This window comes from Procambarus clarkii, chromosome 26 (assembly GCF_040958095.1).
Source record: "Procambarus clarkii isolate CNS0578487 chromosome 26, FALCON_Pclarkii_2.0, whole genome shotgun sequence".
NCBI lineage: Eukaryota > Metazoa > Arthropoda > Malacostraca > Decapoda > Cambaridae > Procambarus > Procambarus clarkii.
In genome coordinates this window covers 18326701-18349872 of record NC_091175.1, presented here as the reverse complement: position 1 = coordinate 18349872, position 23172 = coordinate 18326701, and the positions used below count along the sequence as shown (strand labels likewise).

Sequence of the window (23172 nt, the reverse complement as noted above, 5' to 3'; positions counted from 1 at the left end):
GATCATCACTATGTGGGAGGCACTGTTAAACTGAGGCGCGGTCGCCCTTTCTACCAGGAACCACGTGCTCAGTCGACCCATACATGTATCAATAAACTCGCAACTCGAGGCAACACTCATAAACCGAATCGAATTTTGCAAATAAATTGAGCACATAACCTGAAAAATTTGTAAATATGGGCATTCGTAAGCTGAGGTTCCACTGTATATGTATTTAAAATGCTACTAATTACTTTTACCAATATAAGATTACATTATATGAGAACATTAAAGCTGTATGATGTGGTCAGACTCACATCACTGAATTCCTCAGCCACATACAATACCAACTGGAATGTGGAAATTCTCTACCAAAAATTGAATCAACTTCTCCAGACTTTGTTAAGCATCTAGTAAGAATCTAGAATTAGGTAATAATAATGATAATGATAATTAAAATTAAATGTAATTATAACCACATAGCTTTAATGTAGTCCTGTAGTGAAGAATGGAGACTAAATAAATATAAGTTCATTGTGACATGAAAATAAGATCGACTTGTACTTCAATTTTCAAGGGAAGGAGCTGCTTCCAAGAGCTCCTTAGAATTACCTAATAACTAAAACTTAAAATATATTTGCAGCTATAAGCCACTTGTCTTGAGCAGCGGTAAACAAGACAGGTCCTGTTGTTTACAGACCAACGTTGAATATTTTGTATAATGGCAGACGAAGCAACAGTTCATGATGTATGCTTAATCAGTTGGGGGGATGAGCTTGGGCGGTTCTAGCTACACCTATTCCGAGTTTAGGGATACTGGTTCAATCCCATCATATGGCTTCAATGTCTTCTCATAGATTCATCACATTTTTGTGACTTCATTGTGTAGGTTACATTATATATTAACATGTAAGAGAAATATAAAATTTGTTGTACTGAAAACAGGTTTGGTGTAAATGTCCAACCACTATACATCAACATCATAAGAAATCCTCTCGAACGTCTAGTGTCCCACTATTACTTCATCCGATATGGTGATGACATTAAGCCACAACGCGTTTATAAGAAGATGGGTGATAAAATGGTAAGCAGATGATGAGTCGCAATAATGTGGCTGAAGAAGCTTTTACCTTCCTCTAAGATTTCCTCCTCTTCTACCCCTCTCTTGCCTTACTTATGACTGTGCCTCCCTCGTCTCATCACTATCGACTTGATAATGATCCAGGATGGACTGAAACGTTGTCATCTTTTCATCCTTTTAGTTTGTGGTTTGGTCAACATAAAATGGTAAGTTTCTCTTCGTTGTGCATTAATACCAGTATCATGTTGATACTGCTGTACACAAGTTTCTCTTAGTCATGTATATTTACCAGTAACACATTGATGTTACTGTATAAGTTTCTTGTGTGAATATTTGCCATGTTAGTACAGTGTCAGAGTGAAATCTCCAATATTGCAGGCCTGTTTATAACATACAATACAACCTCAATTCAATGAACTACATTGGACCAGCCCCAATTTGTTGCAGTGAAGGGATTCGTTGCAACTGGAAATGCCTTCAGAATCCATATTCCATACCCTATGGGGTAATTTAAACTTGGCAAAATTTTCATTTCAACCTATAATATAATAGTCAGCTACCAAATGAACATGTCTGCAAAGAAATTTAACTACGTCTAGTTTATTTCTCACATCCCCAGCCTCAAAACTCATTTCCAAATTATAGCAGGGCCATCCATACCCGAGTGAACAAAAATCTTGCTAACGCTAAATAAAAACAAACCATAAAATTTTGTTTTAAATATCCTCAATATACTTTCTCAAAACTCCAACTATTTCTTGTAATGTTGAGTCCATCTACAAAAATCATCGAAAACTTAATTGGAGCCTTATTAAGAGTTACTATTCATACACTAATGTTTCCTATGCTTTATGGGGCTGATTTCACCGAGTGAAATTTTAATTTCAACCTGTAATATGAAGGACAACTACCAAAAGAACCTGTAAAGAGATTCATCTACATCTAGCATATTTTTCCACGTAACTTTTGTGCCTTGAAATCTCATTTTCAAAGGAGAAAGGATTCGTGTCAGTTAAGGAAAAGCAGGGAATCTCAAAATTATATTGAATCTTAGAATTTGGTTTTATATATGCACAATGGCTTTCCCAAGGCCCCTTACTATTTCTTGTTATGTCCGTCTACAAAAATCATTTAAATTGTGATTGGAGGCATATTAAGAGTTACCATTCGGCCAACAAAAAAATTCCAAAATGCCCAACAAAAGCAGATTTAAATTGGTGCCAGATTTTCTGAACATCCGGAGATGACTTTACCGAGAGGCGAGAAGAGAATATTAGGTCAATCTTAGATTTTCCGAAAATCAATAACGATGATAATGTACAGTGTTAAGGTAGAAGATGGTGTGCATATTAGTCAACTTTGTGCACAAAATAGACTTTTAAATATTATTTGGCATTAGTGATTTACGTATATGGTTTTGGGGTCACACTGGAATTCTGGATCATTTGTGAATCGGAATTATTGAGTCTAAAATGATATAGTCTGGATTTTGGAGGTTACGTTATAGTTTCGAAGTGTATGTAGTTCAAAACCACACTTGGATGTATATAGGCAGTTGTGGCATTACTATCATCTTCAGAGCACAAGTTTGCTAATGCACCAAGCAAACATTAGGGCAAAACTGTACCATTTGTCAACATTTTTTAAAATGTAAAACTATAATTTCCCTTAATAATTAAAGACAAATCAATAATTATAACTTAATATCACGTGGAGGAAAATTTTTTGTATTTAGTTCCAGTATTTCCGTAAACAAGGGGTTAAGTGAGCCTCATTGTTAAATATGTTATTGAATTATAGGCAACATACATATAATGTACGTGTAAAATATATATCACCCACATACTGTACTGTATTTTGACATTTTCAGACGTTAGATGAATGTGTAGCCTTGCAGCATCCAGATTGCTCAACTAATCATCTATGGATGCAAATTCCATTCTTCTGTGGTCATCACGCTGAGTGCTGGCAAGTTTCATAGTCATAGCAACGTGATAACGTTTAAATGTCTAAATGCAGCTTGTTCTCTCTACGTATTTGCCTATTTACTCTCTACGTAAAAAAAAAATCCAACTTTTGTGCCTAACTAGAATTGTATAAACTCAAGCAAAAACCCCCTAACTCAAACTTATCACAGTTAATTATTACTACTAATACAGTACAGTGCATCATGTTTTTAACATGGTGGTTGGTTCTTTTCAAAATTGTGATGTATTCGATGAGAGGACTGATTGGTAAATTTGCTGGTTGGTGTAGATCTATGCCTGAAATTATGAAATTTTTAATAACATGAAAAGCTGTTTATTTCTGTAATAAACAGCTTTTTATATTAATAGAATAATTTAAATTTTGTATAAAAATGTAAATAAAAGCTGTATTTCTAGTATGATTTACACTACATTACTATTACTTCTGCTTTGGCTCTAAATTCTGTCAACAGTTTGGTATAAAAATTGGTTATCCTATTGGTGCTTTACTTGTAATTTTATTCATGGAATTCCTCAAAGTAGGATCATTCTCCAACATCATCCCTATTACTTAAAAGACTGTTACTGTATATGAACAATGCAGACGAGGAGTCACAATAATGTGGCTGAAATATGTTGACCAAACCACACACTAGAAAGTGAAGCGACGACGACCATTTCGGTTTCCGGACGGACCGAAACGTCGTCGTCCCTTCACTTTCTAGTGTGTGGTTTGGTCAACTTATATGAACAATGTTTTGATCATTACATCATGCCCTTTTGACCTGGCTAATTTTAGGAACAGACTTACATTTCACATTGTGATCATTTACATTGTCATTTTTCTAACAGGATACCAGGTTCAAGTTGGGCCCTGGAACTTGCTAAGCATAACTTAGTACACAATTACTTCCTTGTTGGGGTAACTGAAGAAATGGAAGATTTTGTGGCCATGCTCGAATATTCTCTCCCGCGAATGTTTAAAGGGGCTCTGGATCTCTATATTTTGGGTGAGAATGTCTTGATTTTCTTCAAGATGATAATCTACGCTATCACCATTAGATAGCGTAGATTATTATCTATATTTTGAGCTTTCGTTAGAAGAGAGAGGTCAATGCTGCCTTTTTTTTTCAGTCAGTCATGTTTGAGTACAAAAAAAATGGATGATGATAATGAAATATTTAATTAGCAATAATGGTGAGTTGCCAAATAATAATTTTTTTCTATTAAAGCCTAAAACATGCTAAGATTACTTACTAATTATGTACAGGTCACAGAAAAGTATTATACTGTACAAAGTTGTATATATTTTGTAATTTGTAATTAAAGCTTTGTAATTTGGAATACGGTAACTCTGAGTAATCTGAATGAATTCACATTTTCATTCATAATTTTTACTTTTTCTGGGGGAAGCCCCTTGTGGCTTCCTGAAGCTACTATTCTGATAGTGCTAGACTACAAGGTGTCATTAGTTGTGGAGTTCTATTGTGCCTACCTGGGACTATGAGCCAGAACCTGGCTCCCTCAGAGAGGTGCAGGCAGCAGTGGCACATAAAAGTTTTTATGTAAATTGAATTGTCTGCCGCCATCACTTAGGGAAGGCACCCAGAAAATCAGAGAAACAAAACAGATTACTACTTGGTTAGACATGAGACAGCAGCCTCAAAACAGCCAAAAGAACTTTCCAACTATGTAAACAACCGATAAAAAATTTATGACACTAGCACGAGCTAGTTCAACTCACTTCCCCCCCTGGTTTGGGGGGTGGAGGAGGGAGGAATGACTGAATCAGCCGGCTGCTCCACCAACAGTTCTTATTTTAATGTGTACACGTCTGGTTGACCTCTCGGTTTGCTCTGGTTCCAGTCTGCTGCCTTTGGCAAAGTGGTGTTTTGCCTTTGCAGCTTTTCCTGTGCACGGTTGTGCAGCATGAGTGAGCCACGAGTTTAGTGTGCTTGAAGTTGCTTGTGCTTGGTTACTGTCCTTGTGTGCTCCTTAAGTGCTGCCTTGCACTGTCAGGGTTATCTTCCCTGGAGTGTTCGGGGTTAGTCCCTTAGAGGGGTCTCTTCGCTTGTGATGACCCTCGCCCTTCAGGTAAGCTGGTGATCTTAGGGACTTGAATTTGAAGGTGTTGGTTAACTCTACCGAGGTTCCATCTACACCACCTCTTCCTTTCCCGGTGGGCAGGTCTCGAGTAAGTGTTTCACTCATTTTCTAAGTGCCTTCCCTTGGTGGTGGCAGACATGAATAAATTTACATAACTTATTTTTACACATGTCACTGCTCCCAGTGCCTCTCTGAGGGGGGCTAGGTTCTGACTCATGGTCCCCTGTAGACCATATAGAACTCTGTGACTGATGTCAATTTGTAGTCTGGCACTATATCAGTATAGTAACTTCAGGGAGCTACTGAGCCTCGCCCAGAAAATGGTGTTTCATTACATTCAACGCCTTTTTTTTTGGGGGGGGGGGACCTTTTAACCCAAATGGGAATTCAGTTTAAAAAAATTATACAGAACAAATACTCTGGTTTCCACAGTTTCTGGCAGACAAGAAGCCCAATTACATTCAGGTTTAAGTGCTTCACTATTCAAGCCGAATTGAACTTCACATTACAGTACTGAATTTTGTTGCCGACTGTTATCTGTTGTTGGGCCCTTCCATCTCTTTAAGTATGGATGGGCCAATTATTTAATGATGAAGTGAGGAAGAAAATATGACTTAGTTTTGGCGGATGGTCTTTCATCCCCCTTACAGATGACTTTTATTCCCTATCAAGCTCACATAGGTTCAAACGTTGACCCCTGTAAACTCTAAGGATTCTATTATTTTCTGCTTAGGTTTAGGGTACATAACTACACACATTTTGGGTTTAACTATATTTTAATGCTGCTAGTGATCCAAAATGCAAATCACATGCATAATAACAATGATTAGAAATGTACAAATCCACAAGGGCCGTGACGAGGATTCGAACCTGCTTCCGAGAGCATCCCAGACGCTGCCTTAATCGACTGAGCTACGACATGGTCAAAAGGAGTTGAAACCGAAGTTCTACTGAACTTACTGGATCCTGCAGCCTCTCCGAGGCACAAACCAGGCCTCAGAGCCTGGTTTGTGCCTCGGAGAGGCTGCAGGAGGCTGCAGGATCCAGTAAGTTCAGTAGAACTTCGGTTTCAAACTCCCTTTGACCATGTCGTAGCTCAGTCGATTAAGGCAGCGTCTGGGATGCTCTCGAACGCAGGTTCGAATACTCGTCACGGCCCTTGTGGATTTGTTCATTTGATGCATCACGCAATTGTGATTTCTGCGTGTAATTAGAAATGTATATTGGTTTTGCTTCACAATGCATAAATATGCCAACTTACAATATTATTATCATGCCCATGGGGCATGTATCCACTATGTGCTCATGCATGGAAGATTTCCTCAAGTTTACCGAGTATTGGTAGTTTAGTTTACTACTATTCCTCATTGTCAATAAGTACTCCCCACATTAACACAGTGGATGCAATTCATGTTTTCCACATGAATTATAGATGTGCACCATCATAGGAACATTAAATTTCTTTGACCTGCCATCTTAAACATTGTGGTGGATCCTTGCATATTATTCAATGCCCTTGCAAGCATTATCCAGAGTGGCTATTCAAATCGGTCTGTCTTCCTAAGGTTTCCCACCGTCAAGAAAACAGTCAAATTAAAGTGTCCTCACCTAACCTAGCAGAGGACCCAAAACAGAAAATGACAGATAGTTGCTTTTGCAAGCCGCTTCCATTTTTTAGTACGACAATTTTTGGCCTCGATTAACTCATGCGATGGAAATGCGATGTTCTTTGTGAACGGACAGGTTGATTCAAATACTCTGTTGATCTTTCACAATAATCAGAGAAGAAAAAGTCTGTGATTCATCAACCACGTACATGCCCACTTAGGAAAGCTGTATGGCTTTCTTCGATCAAGGCCACTTAGTCTGTATTTATTAAACAGCTTATGAGCTTTGAAACTTCCATGCAAGGCTAGTATTATTAAGAGCAACCTCGTAGTGCATTGGAGCTTATAGGCTGTTTAATTAAAGGAAAGTAGGCCACCATGATTAAAAAAAGATGTGCTGGTTTTACAAGTAAATACTGAAAATGGTTGATAAATCCTGGTCATGTCTCAAAACTTGTCCCAACAGTATTACTTATTTGTAATATAAGTAATACTTTACAAATATAAGTAATATTGCACTAAACAAGGCTTTGGGCACAAACTTTTTCCATTCTGTTGATTAAGTATAATGAAAGATCAATTTGGGCTTCCAGCCCATTCTCCCGATTTGTCACACCATAAAAAATGCAATTGTTTTGCCTAACCAGAAACATACAAACCTGAGAAACACACCTGACCTACCAAGATGGATGCATACTAAAGATGCATATTACAGTGCTTTAATGTTAACAGAATGGTTGCGTTCATTAAAATGAACTTTAATAGATGGGAGGACGGGTTGATTTATCGGCTACTCTGATCATTTTCAAAGATATCCAAATACCTGTACTGGTAAGCTGTACAACAGCATTTTCAGTTGGTAAAATAGCAGTGCTTTTCCTTTTGAATGAAAAATGCTTTCTAGCTTCATTGACCTTTTGCAGGTCATTAGTATGGTCATGCAAGAGAAATATAAAGTGTTCCAGCATGAGCATTTTGTCCTGTTCAAGTGCATCTCGATTGTGTGAGAGGGCAGGGAATGCAGCAGTAACATCTTCAGATACATTTCACACACATCTCGTGCCGACTCTTCTCTCTTACTGATGATGACAGACTATCTTATCCGACTGCATGGAGTGCTCACTCGAAGAAAGTTATTGTCAACACGAGTAAGTCGGTGGTGGCGGCAGTACGTATCATTACTCATTTGCACCCATTCTGGGCAGCATTTACAGCATGTAATTTTATTCCGGAAATAGTTGCTTTTTCCTTGCAAGGTGGTAGATTGGAATCATTGTCGTAATAGGGATTAAACAATACCCCCACTCACGCATTGTTGTGATGCACTTGCCACAGTATGTATTGTGAAGGATAGGACCATCGACAGTATGTATTATGAAGGATAGGACCATCTACAGTACTGTCATGTTGACAAGGGTGGTGAGTGAGCCTGGTACAGTGTTCACTTTAGATTTCTTGTTGATTGGTCCCCCTGTAAGGTGTATATTGTCACTGGAAAGCATGTCTCTTCATATTCTTTTTGGCTTCTTAACTTATGACCGTGATTTTCCAGGCATAAAAACAGGTTTTCTTATGGTAATTTTCATTACAGTTTTTCAGTGCATCTGCAGTTTTCTTTAGTAAAGGCAAGTAAAACATAACATCCTTATTAATCTCTTGCACAAATGTTAGGTGGGCAAGTATTATTTTCTTCAACCAAGCCATATGAGAAAGCTCTTCACATGCAACTCCTCCTCAAAGTTGCTCTATATGACTGGCATCTGTTTTTGTTAACTTTGCTAATATGAACGATGAGACTGCCTCTAAATTCATTATATGTCTGCTTCATATAAGTCACTAATTCAGTAAATGCTATGCATAAAAGCTTTATTTGTATTTCTTGGATTATTTGGCATCTCTGCTCCAGGATGACCATTTTCCAATTTTACTAGCAGGCTCCTCAATGAATTCATGTCCATGACTGTGAACTCATTTTATCAGTATGAAATGTCAAGGCATTACTTTGGGAGTCGTATCAAGTTTATTTTGTGACAAGCAAATCAACTAACTCGGTACGTATACTGTATATGTTTTGTTGACCAAACTACACACTAGAAAGTGAAGGGACGATGACGTTTTGGTCCGTCCTGGACCATTCTCAAGTCAATTGTGACTTGAGAATGGTCCAGTCATAATCGACTTGAGAATGGTCCAGGACGAACCAAAACGTCATCGTCCCTTCACTTTCTAGCGTGTGGTTTGATCAACATATTTCAGCCATGTTATTGTGACACCTCGCCTGTATATGTTTTGCTGTGTAATCAGCTCTATTGTGCCACACTTAGAGGTTTTGGATTCCCCGCATCGAGTGATAAATTTCAAGTTTGCTCTTTTACACTCTATATCCCATTGTAGGTTATTGTTGTATACAGGGTATATGAAAATTTCTGCTGTTTTGTGAATGTTTATCCTATTTTAATGCCCTCAACAAAGACCTTAATGTGTGTACTGAAGTTGGCAGGATTGCAAGCTCTTTATTTCTACAAAATTCATCGACAGTATTTACATATACAGTAGCTGGTATCAGTATCCTGCACTTTGTATTCATCTACTGGATATAGTAGTGTGTCTGGGTTGAAGTTTGGCAAAGAATGTATTAATCCAAATCCAAGGGTCCTGGGGCCAGGTTCACGAAGCAGTTACGCAAGCACTTACGAACTTGTACATCTTTTCTCAATCTTTGGTGGCTTTGTTTACAATTATTAAACAGTTAATGAGCTGCGAAGTACCAGGGGGCTGTTTATAACCATAACAACAGTTGATTGTAAAGTTTTCATGTTCGTAAACTGTTTATTAAATGTAACCAAAGCCATCAAAGATTGAGGAAAGATGTATACGTTCGTAAGTACTTGCGTAACTGCTTCGTGAATCTGGCCCCCTGGTGATTTGTATTATATTGCCTTAGTATCTAGGTTAGGTGTTGCCTCAATTTTCTCATGTTTCTGCACGACTGCTGCAGTTGCATAGGGATTACAGTAACGTTGGGCATGAAAGTTAACGAGGATGAGGACTAGTATTGTTGTGGATTCATAATGGATCATCTGAAGTGGGAAAAATGCTTATGCAGAAATGTTGGTGCTATACACACATGCCTCTTGCTCTCTCCATTCTTTGTAACATGCACACGTAACCATCAGATGCACTAGATGATATTTTGAAGTAGTCTTATTAATATGATTATACTGTACTTGGCCTGTCAGTGACAACATGCATATTTCCTGGTGGGTATTTTCAATGTATAATGTCACATGATGTCATATGCCAATACCTCCATCTTGTAAATTTTTCACTGCAAAGAGCTATCCACCTCCGTCAAATATTGCACTTGTATTATAAGATGCACAATTCATTAGTATTTTAATGCATACCTAGGCACCATTTCTTCCGTGCTTATATCCCAGCACCTTGTCCTCATGTCCCTTCCAAGTGCTATATAGTTACACTGGCTTAGTGCTTTCCTGCTCTACTAATATAATCTATATGAATCTTTATTAGAGGAAGTGGTGCTGTTCAGCTGTAAAATCTACCCAGTAATGTTCACTAATATGCAGACGAGGAGTCACAATAACGTGGCTGAAATATGTTGACCAAACCACACACTAGAAAGTGAAGAAACGACGACGTTTCGGTCTGTCCTGGACCATTCTCAAGTCGATTGAGAAGTTGCTCCACAATTGACTTGAGAATGGTCCAGGACGAACTGAAACATCGTCGTCCCTTCACTTTCTAGTGTGTGGTTTAGTCAACATGTTCACTAATAGTTAACCTCACCGTGGCCATACCCAAATTATAATACGGTATTGTAAAGTATTGATCGATTCATTTTCCTCAAATTGACAATCTATGTTTGCTTTTATCTTACTGTATTATATTTACCTGAATATACCTGATGATCACTTTCTCTCTCTAGTGGCTTGATGGGGAAAGAAAGCTGATGGTTTGTCAAAGGTCCTCTTAAACATTCCTGAAATATTCCTGCATATTTACTATAATCCTAGTGTTTATCATATATACCTTATAGGGTATATAGGGCAAACTAATTATACATTGCACACAGAAATCACAATAGCATGATATATCAGATGAACAAATCCACAAGGGCCGTTATGAGGGTTCGAACCTACTATCCTCGTGAGGGCAGTAGCACTCCAGGTTGCAATTCTTTTTACCATGTTGTGGCACAGTTGACTAAGGTGCATCTGGGAACATCCCGTGCGTAGGTTCGAACCCCTCATCACGGCCCTTGTGGATTTTTTCATTAGTTATACATTAGTCAAATAATTCCAGGGAATTTTAGGGCAGGAGTAAAAGTGAGTGTGAAAAGGATGGGCAGATATAGTGAGTGATAAAAAAGAGCCCAGGTGAATAGAAGATAGTGAATATAGTGTTGTGGGAAATTATTTGTAATAAATCCTACCGTCAGTAGATTTTATCAAAAAAATTGTTGTTGATTCTCACCCAGTACTTGAGGGCTGAATTATATGACGTATTTAATCCGAATTTTGAATTAGACTATTCAGTGATTATTTTATTTGAATCTGACTTTAAACTCAAGTATTTAGTAAGGCTCAAGTGGTTGAAGTTTATTCTTAAACAAATTAACTCATTTATGAACATCACTGAATGGACTAAACCTTACTTGTAAATTTTGTGAATGATTAGTTATTATTTAATTTATATATAATAGTTAAACAAGATAAATTTAGATTGATTAATATAAGACAATAAGGTTTTTAGCTAGCATAGTGAGTGACATCCAGAAGTGTCCTGTCTCGTCTATCCAATGTGGCCGCTTGTTGCTGGCGTCAGTTTTTTGGGATATTGAATTTGAACCATGGAAGTGCACCTGTCAGTCCACTGTTCACTGTCTGCCACTTTTAAAACAACAATATTATCATTCAATTAGTAATAAAGATATAGCCTCATTAACTATTCATATATATTTAAGTTTAGAAAGAGTTTAGAGGCCTATTCAATCATTTGTTATACTTCGTAACCATCTCATACCACTTCCCCTTTAACTCCTATGACTATACACCCTGGCCAAATCTTTATACCCAAACCGTGTCGGAAGCGTCATTTAGCTCTCGGTTTAAGCGTGGGATGGAATTTGACCACTGACAACTCGTGAAGGGCACTGTACACCTGGTTGTATGATGCAGTGGGGTGCTACTGTGGATGGTTTCCCATATTGTGTTGTAGTGTGGACGTGTGTAGTGTAGAATATAGACGAGTAAAAAATTTAAAATATCTTAACTTTAGAAGATATTGCCTCACACGCGTGGGATCCGTGGTTCGAGGCCCGTACGGTTCGGGTGAATGGAATCTTAACTTTAGTTTTACTGTACTGCTTCCCTGGGCTCATTCCTCTCCACTCCACAAAGTGGTGAAAATGGGTAATGAAGATGTTATGGGTTAAGCATGGCAACATAGTGTTATGCTTTCGAGCCTGGCCTCAGGCCGGTCTTGGAGAGTAGAACAACTCCTAGAACCCTCTCCAGGTATCGTGTGCCTGGGAGTTCGGGGATGTGGGCTTGATCCTATCAAATGATCTTATCATGTTCTCATGAATATATTACATTTTTGTGATGTCATTTTGCAGTGCGTAGCAAATTACACATTTTGCCCATTTAAGCCTGTACATGGCTGTGCTTGTCATACATTGCACAAGCCCCCATCGAAATGCTGAGCAAATTATTTCGGTATGCAAAATATATAACCCAACCCACACACATGAGAATAAAGAAAAGTGACAATGTTTTGTCCTGTCTTGGATCCTGATCAAGTTGTGGCTTGATAAGGGTCCGAGATGGGCCAATGTTTTGTCACTTTCACTTCACATGGGTTAGGCTGGTTTTTTCACTGACGTTATTGTGACTTATTCTCTGCACGCACAGTTGTGTGGGAGAGAATACACATCTAAATTTTGAGCATAAGCAATATATTTAAAACCTGCCTTGACCAGTGTTCCATTATTATATAAAATTTATGTACAGCTCAACTGCAGTATCTGGGATTATAGAGTATTAAAAATATATTATGAAGTAGCAGGACAACATATACGAATGTTTGGCATTTAGGCTGGCTTGCTGTTTAAATTTTGGTTGTGTAGTCATCTGTGTAAATTTTTTATCAGCACCTGATAGTAGGCTCTATTGAACAGTTTATTGTTCGTTAGGTGCCAAAAAATAACAAATATTTGTTTGGAAGATATAAAATGAAGGTTATTTTAAAATCTGCATCAAAATATTAACTGTTGAAACTGTTTCTTTTCATTACATGCTATATACTGAGTAATAATAAAACCACATAGTATACAAAAAAATTTATATAAAAAGCTAGATGAAGCAGTTTACATGTAATATGTAAATTATAGGGCTTCTGGTATTCACATAAGAGTTATAGAATTTCTTTAGGCAGTGAAGGTTTCCAAGATGTTAGCTCAATTTGCTTGAATTTCTAGCAGGAAGAGTAAATGGGAAAAATTCTATGATGAAGTTTCAGATACCATTGAAACGGTATTAGGCGAGATGAGCATAAACATTATTTTTATTTTCTCATTATTTTCCCACACATGTATCACGTTCATGTGATCTCATTAAAACATTATGCATTTACTCGTTACGACAACATTTACACGTAACAACATTTACTTGTTGCAGCAACATTTACCCGTTGCAGCAACATTTACCCATTGCAGCAACATTTACCCGTTACAGCAACATTTACCCGCTATGCATGGTAGTAAAAGGGGTCTCAGATTCCATCCCGTCTGCACATACACAGTGTATAGCAATTTTGACTCTCGTAACCACTGCAATAGTGGTTTTGCAAAATTTCAAGTTGGGTTTTATTGACGCTTCCTCTGATTAGCGAGCATTGGTCTCATTAGGTTAGGTGGCTTCCTTTGCTTTGAATGTTTCTGGTTAAGTAAAATTACTTCACATTTACCCGAGTTTATCCAAGAGCCACTAACACTAGTGGCCTCAACGAGGACAGGCAGCCGGCGGGTTCTTGAAGGCTCCCCCCCATTTGCCTTGATGGTATGATCTTTTCCACTGAGATTCATGATTTGACACATCATGAGAAAATGCTGCACACTCTCCTTGCAAATTACTGAGAATAGACATAGCCAAAGTTCGTAATGAAGATGCTCTATACACTGTAAATGACAAGTAATCTTCACTCAATGCTGTAATTATAAATATGTACATAATTTTACAGTATAGTATGTAATTTATAAATGTAGTAATGTTTATTATTACAAACTTACTACTGTACAGTACTGTGCTTGATTTTCATGGTAATGTGTAGTAGATTTTGCCAAACCTTGTATATATATATATATCTATGCTTTGACTATAGACCTGTACTATCTTTAACTCTTAATAGTTTGCTACTTGGATGTAGAATTGTTGTTTATAACATTGATTTTCTACATTTTCGTACCGAGAACGTTTATTGGCTATGAAAAAGAAGATATAAAATGTTGTCAGAATTTTCTTGATATCACTATTATGTTTATATTTTTACAGGTACAAAATCTCACATAAGAAAAACATCTAAGAAGATAATGCCGTCTGATGAAACTATAGCCAAGCTTCAAAATACAAAGGTAAAGTCTTATTTGTTTATTTGGAATGTAGTTATGGTTCTTGTATATTCTTCCGCAGAATGTTTCTTCCCTTTCTGCCCGTCTTTGAGGAGCTATCACTAGCACATTATTCCCCTAGATTGTGCCCGCTCTATCCCTAAGTAACGGACGCCTGAATATTCCCCAAATGGAGCTCTCTGGCTCTGTACGTATGCTCTATCTTTGAGAGGCAGAAATTCAAAATTTGGTGGATACTACCAGGTACTTGCCTATTAGTGACTGTGGGGAAGTTAGGTCTGGCTCTTTATGCCTTGCCCCTGTACCCTTGTTGTACCAGTTTGATATTAATTTAACTATTCTGGTGTTCAAATCCTTTGTTGAATCTGGCTTTAAAGTTATGGATGGAGGTGGCTCTCACAAAATTTTTTTCAGTGCATTCCACTCACTGACCACCCGTACTGGGTGGTAAACTGGTTTCCTTGCATTTCTAGCTTCCAGTTAAGCCCTCTGGGTGTAGTATGTAGAACTGTTCTATGTTGTAAATATTGAGTGTAGCCCTCCACCTGGAGCTCCATATTAATATCATCTTGATGCAACAGCTTAAAGAACGTGTGTGCTCTCTTGGATAATAATCATTGGTGGATAATGCCTAGCATATCTGCTGTAGTATTTGGATGAATCGGTTGTTTCTGTTGAAGCGAATCACTTATTAACCAAAAAGTTAAAATCATTATGAGCAGACTATGGTGCACGTGTGTAAAAGTCCTTTTCCATAACTAAATGATTACCAGTTTGTGATTTCGGGAATTCGTCTACGACCATAGCCTAGTCTTTGGCCACCCGTTCCTGGGACTTGCCTGGTTTGTGAGGCATTTCGTCCAACCTGTCCTCTTACAAATTATGTCGCTTTTGCTCGTATGCGCTATGGCCAAATATCGACGTAATCCAAAATGAAAATTAATTTTCCAATTAAATTTTGGAATTTTGTTTTCCAAAACACCAATTTAAGGGTCGTCTGGTAGGATAGGAGGGCAGGAAGTTCTCCTAAGGTTTCAAAATGTCATGTAAACCATTAATTGAAAGTTTCCTCTCCTAACCTAACAGACTTAGCCAGAGGAACCAAAACAGAAAACGTGACAGTACGTCACTTTCGTGAGCAGATTTCAATTTGAATTACGTCAATTTTTAGCCTGAGTGCGCATACGAGTGAAATGCGACGTACAGTAATTTATAAGAGGACGGATTGGTTCATTTTTTTATAGCCCAAAAGTCCACATAACCATAACAGCCTGGTGGATCCAGTAACTCCAGCAAAAACTTGTCCAGTTCTCTCTTGAAAGCTTCCACTATTGGCTTAAATTTTAAACTTAATGTGCTGTCTTTACAGGTATAGAGATTGGAACAAGAATGTTACAGCTCTGCTCTGGATGATTTTTGCCATATTCTCGAAAAGGCTCTTTTAGAGGCTACAATACATTTGAATTTGTTTGTTTGAATAATTTGAATAAGTATTTGTCTTTGCAGGTTTGGAGGTTGGAAAATGAGTTTTACAACTTTGCTCTGGATCATTTCCACTATATTCGTAAGAAGACCCTCGTAGAAGCTGAAAATGGTGGCGGTCTTGTGGACAGAGGACAAAACTTTGTCTATGGTAAAATTAAGCCCAGGAAAAGCTAAGGAGTGTTCAAAACATGACCCAGTGAAATTAATGGTGCTATATAGGATAAGTAAACTCATTGGGAATTGTGATTATTTAAGGTGCTTGGCTTTCTCAGTTTTGTACACCACAGAGTCAGTCTTCACTTCCCCCACAAGTGCCTCGTCGACATTTTAATTGCTGTTTATGATGTCACTCTTAGGGTAATGACGTAGATAAGGCACATTAGAGAAATCTTGGTAATTATGTAGACAGTGCATATATAATTTAATACATTTACTAGATATATTACAGTTTTTTGTAGTTCCATCATGTTCCATAAAGTGCATTGGAATACTGTAATGGAATTGGAAAAAGAAATGATGGTTCTGTGAATCATTAATCTACCGCACTTAATTCTATGATCTTTCTGGGTGTTGTGGTGCATTGGCAGTCTGACTCAAGTTGGGTGTTTGTACCCACACTGCTACTTTACACACAATGTGTTTACACACATTTGCAATACTTATTTTCTTCAGTGTCAAGATTTTCTGCAGAATCTTTTTAAATATTAGCCGAAGCTTATTTGTTATCCAAATGACCTAATTGGATTTGTTAATGGAGGGGGAGACTGGGAATGGTTTGGACAGGTTTTGGGAAAATATCTGTAAATTCTGGCGTTCATAAAAGCCAACACATTGAAACAAAAACACGTTTAATTCCAATAGTATGAAATAAATTTATATAGAGGTGAATTGAGAAACGATATATATTTATATGACCTCAAAGCCACAGTATGAATACAGTACATCATTATTTTGAAAAGAAAGCAGTATTCATCAGTCATATAATCAAAATTACTGAATTATTAATTAATAATTAATAATTAATTAATATAGTTTTAATTAAAATTACAATTAATTAAAATTAATTAATATAGTTCGACCAGTTGATTTACATTTCTGTTAAGTTTCATTTTAATTGATGAGTTGCCTGAAAATAGTTGTTGATTTATGGAACCAGTTGCTGGGGTAACCTGATAGATGTAGGATCATCGAATTGTCTCAAGTGTAGGCAAGACACAAGCGAGTTGGGTGGATATAAATAGAAGCTGCCTCGCATGGGCCAATAGGTCTTCTGCAGCTTCATTTATTCTTCTGCCTAGTTCGTCATGTGATGTGACTCTATCATGGAGTCATGTGAGTCGGAGTAGGTTGAGCTTTACTAAAACCTAAAAAACATACATACATACATATATTATATATATATATATATATATATATATATATATATATATATATATATGTCGTATCTAGTAGCCAGAACGCACTTTTTGGCCTACTATGCAAGGCCCGATTTGCCTAATAAGCCAAGTTTTCCTGAATTAATATATTTTCTCTAATTTTTTTCTTATGAAATGATAAAGCTACCCATTTCATTATGTATGAGGTCAATTTTTTTTTATTGTAGTTAAAATTAACGTAGATATATGACCGAACCTAACCAACCCTACCTAACCTAACCTATCTTTATAGGTTAGGTTAGGTAGCCGAAAAAGTTAGGTTAGGTTAGGTTAGGTAGGTTAGGTAGTCGAAAAACAATTAAGTCATGAAAACTTGGCTTATTAGGCAAATCGGGCCTTGCATAGTAGGCTGAGAAGTGCGTTCTGGCTACTAGGTACGACATACATACATACATACATACATACATACATACATACATACATACATACATACATACATACATACATACATACATATATATATATATATATACATATATATATATATATATATATATATATATATATATATATATATATATATATATATATATATATAATGTTGTACCTAGTAGCCAGAACGTCGTACTCTGCCTACTATGCAAGGTCTGATTTGCCTAATAAGCCAAGTTTTCCTGAATTTATATATTTTTCAAACCTTTTTTCTTATGAAATGATAAATCTGGCTATTTTATTATGTATAAGTTAATTTGTTTAAATTTGAGTTAAAACTAACGTAGATATATGACCGAACCAAACCAACCCTACCTAACCTAACCTAACCTAACCTATCTAAACCTATCCTAAACTAACACAACTACGTCAATAATTTATGTTCCTAATATAATTTAATGATAATTATTCAAATAAACCAATTCGAAACAATTTATGGAAAATAAAGAAAATCACTCTGCCTATTAGGCAAATCGGGCCTTGTATAGTAGGCCGAGAAGTGCATTCTGGCTACTAGGTACGATATATATATATATAAATACAGTAAATAAATAAATAAATACGTGACACACTTGCATAAACGCGTAAGTTATATGCAACTGAAGAATTCAACCTTGTGAAGGATTCGAACCTGAGATAGCCTAGTACTCCAAATACTCTAGCAGATCCAGTATGTTATTCACTTGACCATTGCAGACTTTACAAAAGTCTGTTCCAAAAGTTTGAATCCCGTTCCAAAAGCAAAGGGCGGGCTGTGATGTCATCACAACATGCTGTCCGAACCAACCCTGTTCTTCCCCAAGAGTTCAGCTGGGCAAACTCGTGTAGTCTATTTAAATGCTGTGTTTCCCTTTAAGTGAATTCTTTGAATACTGTATATTGTATGGGCAAACTGGCAAGCAAAAACAAAACTATTATATATGCCTTAGAAATTAAATACTTGACTGTAAACCACTCGTATAGATATTCATGTATTGACATATCTGTATGTTTATGTAGATGTATGTGCATCATTTTATATGTTTTAAGATTTAATGTATATACATATTATTGTACTGCCGTGTGAAGGTAGTCGGTGGTCTTTTCTGTTCTCTTTCTGGGAAGAGCCCCTTCGGCTCCCCGGAGCTTACTAGGCTGATATGCTAATGTCAGACTTTGGCATCAGTCATGTGTATGGAGTTCTATGGGCCTACCGGGGACCACGAGCCAGAACCTGGCCCCCTCAGAAGAGGCAAGGGGAGCAATGGCCTATAGAAGGCCTTCCCCCTTCCCATGTGGTTGGAAGCATTCTATGTTTGCCATCGACCAAGTTAGGCACCCAGAAAGGTAAGCGTCCCAAAACAAACCCGTATTCTGGTGAAAATTGCTACCACAAGCCGAACAAGTGGATAGAACTCCCTCTAAAATAAACGAGCAAACAATCATGACGTCACACGTCATCGTGATGCTGTCCGCGCAGCTCCCCCCTCCCTGGGAGGGGGAAGGGGGAGCCCCAGACCCATCGCACCGACTATCCACCCCCAGTTCTAAGGCTAAGGCTGATGCTAAAGGCTGACATGTGCTCCATGTACCTAGAGTGTGGTGTCTGTCTTCTAGGTGGTGCATGGGGTCTGGGGCTCCCCCTTCCCTCTCCCGGGGAGGGGGGAGCTGCGTGGACAGCGGTGCGGATACGTGTGACGTCATGATTGTTTGCTCGTTTATTTTAGGGGGAGTTCTATCTACTTGTTCAGCTTGTGGTAGCAATTTTCACCAGAATAGGAGTTTGTTTTGGGACGCTTACCTTTCTGGGTGCCTAACCCGGTCGATGGCAGACATAGAATGCTTCCAACCACACGGGGGTTTCTATAGGCCATTGCTCCCCTTGCCTCTTCTGAGGGAACCAGGTTCTGGCTCGTGGTCCCCGGTAGGCCCATAAAACTCCATACACATGACTGATGCCAAAGTCTGACATTAGCATATCAGCCTAGTAAGCTCCGGGGAGCCTCCGGGACTCGCCCAGAAAATGACATTTCATTACATTCAATGCTTTTTTTTTTTTTTCGTTATTTAATAGCCCAGTAGTTGTGAAACAGCTGTGGGGAAAGAAACGTCCGAGTTCCAGAGAGAGGCCTGGTTAAATCCAGATGACTAGGCCAAGTTATTTAGTGCAGCGCTTCTTTTTCCTAAATTTTTATACCAGTATTCTTGTGCTTTTTTTTATCATTCAATGGAACTCCGAGTTTACGTCTACAGGTGCCAGAAATGTTATTACTGTAATTGGAACAGGTTCCTAAGTTATTTCATAGGTGAAGTTGGTCATATAGTATTTGGGGGGTAGTAAAAGTGAATGGGTCTTGTTTGAAAAGGATCATAGGATTAGTTTTCTTATTGAGAGCGAGGAGATCTAAATAGTGACCCATTATCTCTATATATTATTATAAATGTCAGAGAACTTAAACTTAATTAAACTATTTACAGTGTAGAAAAGTCAATGGGACCATTTTGGATGAAATCGTGCAGTTTTTGAAGTGGTGAGATTCGATACATTTAAGTTCGGTGGGTGAATTTGGCTTGGTTGAGGTAACAAAAATGCAACCCATCCTCAGGCTATGTTCAATCCATCCATCAGCCAACCCCAAAGATGCATTCATCAATTTATTGAGCTGTTCCTTCAAAATAGGAATTTTCTCAAATATAAATTAATATTATATATTATTGTATGTATTTAGGCATAGGTTAAGGTAGGTTAAGTGTTTAGGCTGTGTTGGCAGTTACAGTACTTGTATTTGTAGCATGTGGGTGAAGCATTTACGGAGTTGCGATTCGAACATAGGTTGCCAACGAAACGTTGTTCAAGAAATGTTCGAATATCATCACTTGTGAGTGAAGCTTAAAGCATTTTCGTTTGTAAACAGATGGTTTGGTGGCTGCAAGGAGTGAAAATTGGCCATTTTTTATGAGGACGGGCTACAAAAATGTTATTCTGAAGTACTTTATGAAGTTTTTCTTAATTATTTATTGAAACCTGTTTCCATTGGGAAGGGGGGGGATTATTAACCACTCGTGACATGCATGTACTTAATGCTTAACAGTCCAAAGTATACATCAGATTTATGTAATTTTTATTGGGAACTTTGCAAAACTCTCAGTATTTTTTTAAGTTTTTAACTTGGTTCTACATTTTTCATAATTTGTTACCAGATTTTGCCGGCATTCTGCTCATATTACCACGTTATCGTATTATACACGTTGCTACGATTACTCTTCCTGTTGCGGCCACTTGAGCCATCCTCCCTCCTGTTTAAGAATGCAATTATATATTTGTATTTTCATTTCCAGAGGTTTTGATTCTATATTGAGGTTAAGAAAGTGAACAGTTCTAGGCAGTTAAAGTTATTACCGCATTATTTACATTTTAATGTGCTGTGATTGGAATAAAGCTACATAAAGAAAACTGATTAATTCTTCAGATGCTGTGGATAATTTATTGCAGCATCAAAGTATGTAAAACAGATTAGAAGGGACATAAGTTCACTTGAGTGCGTGCCGTGAAGGATGAAGAAGGTAATCCTGGGAATGAGAAACCTTCTGTAGGAAGAAAGATTAAAAATATAGTAATATTTACAATAAGATTAAAAATAAAAAGATGAAGAATAGGGAGTGGCATTGTTAATGTACAGTACAGTGTATTGTATATGAATGAGTTATAACAAGAGAGATAAATTAGGTTTTAAATGTATAAACACAAATTAGAACTTTTAACAGTTGTTATTTATTGGAGAAGTGGTAAATACTGGCTTAGAAATAGGCTTGTTGATTTAGGGAACAAATTATCGGGTAACCAAATAGATGTAGCATTGGTGGAATGTTTGGAGTGTGGAGGGGTTAGGTATATGAATGGGTTTGGATGGGTATAAAATAGGAGCTGCCTGTTTATGGGCAAGTAGCCCTTATGCAGTTCCCTTTGTTAAAAAAAAAATAGTAATTGAGATCAGAAGAAAAATTAAAAGTAATTACCAGTAATGTTTTGAGAAAGCAGGGCACCTTTTGAAATTAAGTCAGGAAATTTAGCACGCAGACTCGTGGATGAGTAAATGGGATGTTCAAGATAGCTTTGGGAGAAATAAATAACCTGACCCTCACACACATGGATTGAAATGAAAGTGACAACATTTTGAGGTGTCTTGGACCCTTATCATGCCATGTCACATCTCAACAAAGGTCCAGAACGAACCGAACATTGTCAGTATCATTTCATCCCATGTGTGGGTTGGGTTATTTGTTTCAACCATGTTATTGTTATTTATTCCCTGTACATGGGAGAAAGTTAAATGGTGTAGAGATTAGAAATAGGTGGGGAGAATGCTATTATGATTCGAAGTGATGAATTAATGTGAATGTGCTTGGCCCTGGTTGAGCCTGGCCTCGGGCCAGGCTCGCGGAGTAGAATAACTCCCGAAACTCTATCCAGGTATGCTTGGCCTTTTGTTTGATGGTGTAGAAGAATGCAAGATTGTAAAATAACTGATATGTCTTTGGAAAAGGTTAATACATTAGTGAAGAAGCTGGTATGTGGGAAAGTTACAGGAGTTGATGAGGTATATGCAGAAATCATTAAATGTTGTGAAGAAAATACGTAGGAACTCCGAGTAGTGTTTACTCGTGTGTGTGTGCAGAGAATTTGCCCGGCTAGCATAAGATAGTTGTATTTGTTGGTGGTTTGGAAAAGGAGCCGTGATTGAACTATTATAACATTCATGATGACTTTAAGTGGTCAAAGCAAGATAAAAGAGTACAGGAGATTACAGAGAAATTTATCATTGATGAATAAAGTGGGTTCTGTGGTGGAAGAGACTATATTGCAGAGATTTGCATTGAAACAGGTTGTAAAGTAGGTATGGGAGAGATTGTAAGTTGCATATGGTATTGAAGAAAATTAATGAAGAAGAACTTTCAGAGTGCCTGAGCATTTATGAAGTTGGCAGTATTGTTAAATCCTGAGAACTTTCCTTGTTGGTAGCAATGCATGTGACTGCTAATGGAGCAATGAGTCACAAGTGCGATATTAGTATAGGTGTATGGGTCACCTTACAATTACCCATAGTCAGGGACAGGAAGCTTATTAATGCTCATCAAGGTTTGAGGCAGCTCAAATAGGAGCTGCCTCGTATGGGCCAATAAGCCTTTTGCAGTTACCTTCATTCTTATGTTCTTAATTAATTTAAGGTCTCTCTAGGCCAACAACTCCTGATGATCTTTCCCAGGATGCAACTTACATTAATCTAACATGGGCATCAGATGAAGGGAAACGTACCTAACCATCTCTATCCTACTCGGGGGGGAACAAACCCCCAGAATCGTTGGTTGTGAGCTGAAGATGTAGACAGCTGCACTTCAGGGTTGTGTGATATCACTCTGGTTATTTAAGGTGCTGGGTATGCATACTGTA

General features: G+C 37.6%; 1 protein-coding gene across 3 annotated transcripts in view; it reads left to right on the top strand.

Moving 5' to 3' along the window:
• Positions 1–17068, top strand: part of LOC123756841 (heparan sulfate 2-O-sulfotransferase 1) — a 29489-nt gene extending 12421 nt beyond the window's left edge. For all 3 annotated transcript variants that reach the window (XM_045740223.2, XM_045740222.2, XM_069331937.1), the window contains exons 5-9: positions 925–1063; positions 2931–3028; positions 3880–4037; positions 14315–14394; positions 15898–17068. In XM_045740223.2, coding sequence (XP_045596179.1) covers positions 925–1063; positions 2931–3028; positions 3880–4037; positions 14315–14394; positions 15898–16050 — 628 coding nt within the window. In that variant the 3' untranslated portion in view covers positions 16051–17068. The remainder of the gene's footprint in view (positions 1–924; positions 1064–2930; positions 3029–3879; positions 4038–14314; positions 14395–15897) is intronic.
• The last annotated feature ends 6104 nt before the right edge of the window (positions 17069–23172 follow it).